The sequence below is a fragment of the Amphiura filiformis genome, chromosome 10 (assembly GCF_039555335.1).
Source record: "Amphiura filiformis chromosome 10, Afil_fr2py, whole genome shotgun sequence".
Classification (NCBI taxonomy): Eukaryota; Metazoa; Echinodermata; class Ophiuroidea; order Amphilepidida; family Amphiuridae; genus Amphiura; species Amphiura filiformis.
This window is the reverse complement of record NC_092637.1, coordinates 206,902-213,645: the sequence shown is the minus strand read 5'-3', so window position 1 is coordinate 213,645 and position 6,744 is coordinate 206,902. Positions and strand designations below refer to the sequence as shown.

General features: G+C 36.5%; 1 protein-coding gene across 1 annotated transcript in view; it reads left to right on the top strand.

The window, feature by feature from the left end:
- The first annotated feature begins 1,429 nt into the window (after window positions 1–1,429).
- Window positions 1,430–6,744, top strand: part of LOC140163302 (uncharacterized) — a 28,952-nt gene continuing 23,637 nt past the window's right edge. The window contains exons 1-3 of the mRNA XM_072186701.1: window positions 1,430–1,667; window positions 2,765–2,827; window positions 3,819–4,049. Of these exons, the coding sequence (XP_072042802.1) occupies window positions 1,607–1,667; window positions 2,765–2,827; window positions 3,819–4,049 (355 nt within the window). The 5' untranslated portion in view covers window positions 1,430–1,606. The remainder of the gene's footprint in view (window positions 1,668–2,764; window positions 2,828–3,818; window positions 4,050–6,744) is intronic.

Sequence of the window (6,744 nt, the reverse complement as noted above, 5' to 3'; positions counted from 1 at the left end):
ACAACCTTTCATGATGTTTTCACCCTGGAACATGTATTAAACATTATAAAACCCTAAGAAACTATATGTATCTTAAGTGTATACATGTTGAGCGGCCAGGCGGTCTTCTTCTGCTCAGGTCTTCATATCGTGATTCAGGCCAAACGACTACATTACAAAGCATGGTTCGTCGATTAGGGGCTGTGCATTAATTATGACTCCGGAGAGGGTAATGTTGAGGGACAAGAATTTTTTAGCTAGCCGAAGGGGGGGGGGGAGCAATTTTGGAAAGCCATGGGGGTTGATTTTGGCACATATTCATGGGGCGCCTTTACTTAAAGGTTAATTAATGTGTCTTACTTGTTGAGAGTGAAATTGTACAAAATAATGCACGCGTACTCAGATGTTGATGCATTATTTTGTACATGAATTTCTCGAGCAACAAGTAATACGCATTTATTAACCCATTTCATACAAGAGGTAAAAAGCCGTAATTTTTGCTAATTTTATAACAAAATTGTCACTAAAAATGTTGGAAAATACTAGCAAATATAATGCATCAACCCGCAAGGAAAATTAATCAATCCTACGCGATGCAAACGCGTTCGGAAGCACTGCGAGCAGTACACGTAGTGCGCGCCCGTGCAATTATACAATATTAATGCACTAAGCGTATTTTTCTAACGGCTTTTCTGATTGGCTATGCGGTTCTAGGAGTGTACGAATCGTCTACAAAGGCTAAAGAAAACAGTACGCAAACTATTCAATTCTCTGCTCGTTGCGTTATATAGCAATATATATAGGCCATACCGGCCATTGATTGTTAGTTGTAAATTGGGATCCAACAAATTTAGCATATGCGAAGGGTGGAGGAGGACAAAGATTTTTGGCAGATCGAGAGGGGGTGGGGCAAGCGAATTTTGGCAGGCCGAGAGGAGGCAACCATTTTTAGCCGGCCTTTTGGAAATCTTTCCAACCGGGCACATAAACCTTTTAAATCGTGTGTTTGCTATTATGTATAATTAATCTTTACTATGCCGATGCTAGGAGATTCACAATCATCTAGCAGCTACTACGGACCCAATATCTTGGTATTCACGAATTTGTTTCATTTCCAACCATTTCTAACCCGGGGGTCACTCGCATACCAAAGTGGTACGCATGCTTGTCCCCAAAAACGTCGAAAAAGGGTTGATTTTTGGCCTTGTGGCGGCGTCGACGTTTTTAGAAAAAGGGTGCTTTTCAGGTAAAGTTTAGACGTTTAGGGTATATTTTTCAACTTCAGCGAGTTTGTTATAGAATTTACGCCATTTAGGGGTCCATTTTAGTTTTTACGCCTAATAACGCCATATTTTAGGGGTAAGATTTACAGAGCCTTACGCCAATAAGGGGTGACATTTTTCCACACTGATTACGCCATTTAGGGTCCATTTTTGAGGTGCTGGGACGAGCATGCATACCACTTTGATATGTGAGTGATCCCCCCGGGATTTCTAGATGGTTCGAACTATTTCATCCCACTTCCTTGGTGAAACTATATACATTTCAAGTTTATATTTTAACAGATGTAAATGAGTGTACAGATGGTGAACACAACTGTCATGACGATGCAACATGTACTAATACCATGGGTTCCTTCTCTTGTGAATGCAATAGTGGGTATAGCGGAGATGGCACTGTATGTATCGGTATGTAAAGCTGTCAATTATAGCTAAAAGCTAAAAACACGTCTTTTTTAACATTAAATATTTTACTGGTGTTAGGGTTAGATACAAGCCACCAGTTTGGGAGTATTGGCAGCACTTCTCGAATAGCTACTGTAATTGTTCTATTGACTTCGGATTTGAAATCTAAATGATTATCTTTTTTTGAACTCAAACATTTTACACTAGTGGGCGGATGGGGATGGGGGTTAAGGGTTGCAATGACTCATGTGGGCCTCAACCTCGTGCCCCCACCACAGCAGTTATTATTAACACATTAGTACAATGACTTTAAATCACATTAGATAATGAGAACCAATCAGAGTAAACGTTAGTAAATTACAAGCCGTGTATAAATATTGTATCATTGGACGGGCACGCAATCCGCGTTGTACGCATCATTTCCGGAAGCGTTATTTTTTCTTGCGGGTGGATGCATTTATATTTGCCTTCATTTTCCAACAATTTTGTATAAAGATTGCAAAAATCGTGATTTTTTTTCTTGTGTATGAAATAGGTATTAACGTATGCGTATCCCTTGTTGCTGGAGAAAGTTTACAAAATAAGAATCAATTGTATTGAGATGTTGAAGCGTCCATCCCCTACGGGGCTCGTGCATTAGTTGTATCAACATATCAGTATGCGTGCATTATTTTGTACATTTCCACTCCCAACAAGTTTTACGCGTTATTAACCTATAATTCAATACGACTAAATGACCTGGAAATTGAAAGATGTATGTCATTTTTGGCCTCATAACGAATTTAAGACATTTTGGACAAAGACTCTAATGTTGTTAAAGTTTATCTAAATACTATAGTACTCTGATCTTTTCATTTTACTATTTTTCATTTTGTCATTTATGAAAAGTGACGTGAACTGAGATGTTTGAGTTAAAATACCTTTTTATGTAAATTGATGTTACCAATGTTTAATACCTGGATAATCTGACGAAACCCTTTTAATAGGTTGTAAAAACAGTAAAAGTATAGTTCATACAAGTGAAACAAAACAACATATTAGCAGTTCTAAGACTTTTGGGTGAGCTTGAACACTGATTGCTCTTTAACTTTTCACAACAGAAATACCGACTACGACAAAAGCGACTACTACGACAAAGTACCCAACAACAGTCCCGATGCCAGGTATGTGCAATATTTATATTTTATACACTCCTAGATAATGAGAACCAATCGGACCAAACCTTAGTAAATTACAAGCCGTGTATACATATTGTGTCATTGGACGGGCGCGCACTCCGCGTTGTACGCGCAGTGTTTTCGGACGCATTAATTTTTCTTGCGCATTTATATTTGCCAGCATTTTCCAACATTTTTAGTGACAATTTTGTATAAAGATAGCAAAAATCGTGATTTTTTCTCGTGTATGTAATAGGTCAACGATATACAGTAAGCCAAAAAAATTAAGATACCAGTTATGTTTACCCCCTGTATATCCTAAACAAAGACAGATATGTCATAATTGGAACCAGCAGCCAATAACTGCATTATTTAGCTCGAATTTAAGACCTCATTCGTTAAAATTGTTCAAGAAATAAAGACACGACGATCCAAAACCCCAAGGAAGGTGCCAATTTAAAATTTTCCTCCATTGCATGCGCTATTGATTCGTACACAAAGCGTTCGTGAACAATGGAACTAGCGTTGTGCTTCCATTGACTAGCGCCATGTTTTCATCGATTAGAACACAAAAGTGCAACTTTTGATTTTGTCTCTTCAGTAGGTTTTAGATCACAGTTTCTTTAATTCTCAACAGATTTTAATAAAGGTCTTGAATCGGAGCTAAAGAGTTCAGGTATTAGCTGCTTGTTTTAATTTTGACATATTTGTCTTTATTTAGGATATACAGGGGTGAACCCAACTGGTGCCTTAAAATTGTTTGGCTTATATGCATATCACTTATTGCTCGAGAAACACGAAATATTTGAAATAAAAGTATTACAATTTAATGATAAGAAATTATAAATTTACATCAGATTTAATGATATGAATGTACGTCAAAATACAAACCATATGATGAAAAATGCCTATTTTTAGCCAAATGGGCAAAACTGTTCTTCTTCTTCTTCCTCCTCTTCTTCGTATTGTTCTTCTTTGATTTTTCTTTCTTGCACAGAAATGGGTCTGTTATCTAGGTTGATGTTAACAGCCAATACTGAATCTACCATCATATTCTGGCCGTGGCCGGAGAATCACAACGACGACATTTTGGGTTTTATTATCCAATATAAGGAGGAAGGCTCTGAGGAATGGCAGAACACGATTACAGTTGCACCAGAAGACCGATATGTAATAATAACTGGACTTACTCCTGGAAAAACATATATTGTTGAAGTGTTAATTTTGGGTAAGTAATTTTTACTGGGACTTCATGAGAGCAAAATGTTCCTAAGTGTTCAATAAATTAAAACATCATTGTCGTAATGTTGTCGTATCCAAGGGTCTTTCGGAGCTCTATTTTGGTCAAATTTAAAGGGTCTTTCGGAGCTGTGAAATCCGAAAAAGGGGGGGGGGTCTTTCCGGGGGAACATACCCGTATGGTCATTTGTGTTAAGTGCCTCCCCCGGGGTCGTATCAGGTAGTACTACCCTTGATTCCAGAAAAATATAGCACTAATAAAAACAACAACATTATCTTGGTTTGCCAAATGAAACATGGACATGGCATGTGCAATTCTGTGTTTGTAGTCGCAAAATTCAAAGACTTGGAACAGTAGGCAAAATCCTGCGTATAGGCTAAGAGTTAGCTCCTAATTTTAGTATTATATGTTATTTTTGATAATTGGTTATCAAAAAGATTTTTTGGGTTGATTGTCACAGCATACGAAAAACGCCCCTAAACGCATGATATCGGCATGGCCCTTTTTTCAAAAATTTTAGCAAATATTAAAATTCGTCTTTCATATAAGGATTAAGATTTAGTTCTGTGCTGTAGTTTTCTGGATTGGGAGTAGTAGTATTCAAACTTCCTTAGTCAAAACATAACGGGTAATAAGATCGTTTATTAGCTATATAGCAGATAATAAGCATTGATTTTTTCGCTATAGGCCAAAATGCAAAATAGCCGCCGCCACCATTTTGAAAATTTAAGTTTTGAACCAGAGCACCTATCATCATGCACAAAGACACTTTTTCGGATATGTCGAGTACAAGGATGCCGATTCTGACATTAGTTTGACATTGCGGTTTTGAAGCATATTAGCTAGCTAGCCCAGATCAACACTATAAACTGTGAAGAATTATGTTTACCTTTTCTTATATACCAAGCAGTGGGAAATCCCCAAATATTAATAGCCAAATGTGATCTTGGAAATTCCCAACACCGTGGGTTCTTTCTCATGTGCATGCAATAGAGGGTATAGCGGAGATGGCACTGTATGTATCGGTATGTGTAAACTGTAAATTATAGCTACAAATACTTCTATGTTGAACATTAAATATAAGCTACCAGTTTAACTAATTGAAAATATTGGCACCATTGCATAGGTAATTGTTCTAGATTGTCTAGATTCGAAATCTAAATTATTTTAATATTGACTTAAATGTGGTTTGAATGAATTGTGTTTTGTACCTCACATTGAGGCCTGTACCAAAATGATCCTATATCAAACAAAATAATCAAATTCCTAAGTTTTCAGGTAATAATTAGAAGTAATTGCTCATAGTATGTGTGGTATGATGCTATCGTTTTTTCGTTCATAATATCTAAACGGATTATAGTAGGGATGACCACTGTCAATACATGTAGTACTAGAACAGTTTCCCATTTACTGTTGTGTACATTCACCCATGTATTCTCAATGCAAAAAAAAATCAATACATGAAGTCCCACGGTATGCAGTACTTGCATTGGCCCGATTTAGGCCTAAAAAAGACTGTTTCAAGAAATTCCTGATTACACCAGAAAACATTAACCAAACTCTTTCCTGATTGGTCAGTAAACAGAGAAGACCTTCTTTTATTAAGAGATCAGCTTTTTTAAAGAAAAATTTAATGAGATGAGAACTACAACAGGTTGAAGTGACGCCATTCTGTGCATCAGGTCTTGAAACGCAATTATCTCCGAATTTGGAGTGATTCAGACAAGCGAACTTGCATACTCATAAAATTTAACTATTTTTAAAGACAAAATGTACAGGATGTTAAGAAATTAAAGAATGCCGAAACCCATCTGAAATTATGCACTTCTAACTACTATGTCCATTTCATATGCTATCCATCATGGCTTCCATGCACACACAGTATATTGCTCAATGTAGTAAAGATAATCTTTGAGTTGGAGCAAAGTTCTCAAAATTGGTAGTGTTTTAGTTACCAAACTTATGTCATGATGAAATATAACCTTTTGTGCTTAACTTTAAAAAAAATTGAACAATCTTTAAGACTGCCGCTATTCATTTGAAATAACGCACTTATTGTTCAGCTCCTCTATGGAGATATTTTCCATGGCAGCCATTTATAATCATACTTGAGGTTCCACCAAACAAACCATGGGTTTCGAGGTCTTATATTTGGTGTTGTATGTCAACGAAATCGTTTAATTTTTCAGGATGATCTTATTTCATGTTGTTATAAGCAAATATAATGTTCCAGATAACGCTAGTTAATAAATACATTAAGAAAAAGTACCTTAAAATTGCACTTTCTGTTAATATTCCTTTTTGGACTTAAACTTTTAAACACGTTCTAGCAGCCCTATATAAAACCGTGACACTCGAAAGGCCAGATCTCTGGAATGAAACGTCCGATTAAGATTATGTAAACGGCAAAATGTTTCTTTCATCATTTCCCAGCCAACAGGTGAATCAATTTAGGTGGGGAAAAGGTGGGGTTGTTAATCAGACACCATCCTTAGGTAGTAAAGAGGATATGATATAGAACATATTTGTTCACTATTAATTGTTACTATGCCGACATGAGGGGATTCACAATAATCCAGCAGCTAATACTAAGCTTATATCTTGGTATTTACGACCCAGCAAGCACAAAACGTTTTAAAAACATGTTAAACAGGTTATATTTCGGGTTTTAGGTTTTGGTTAA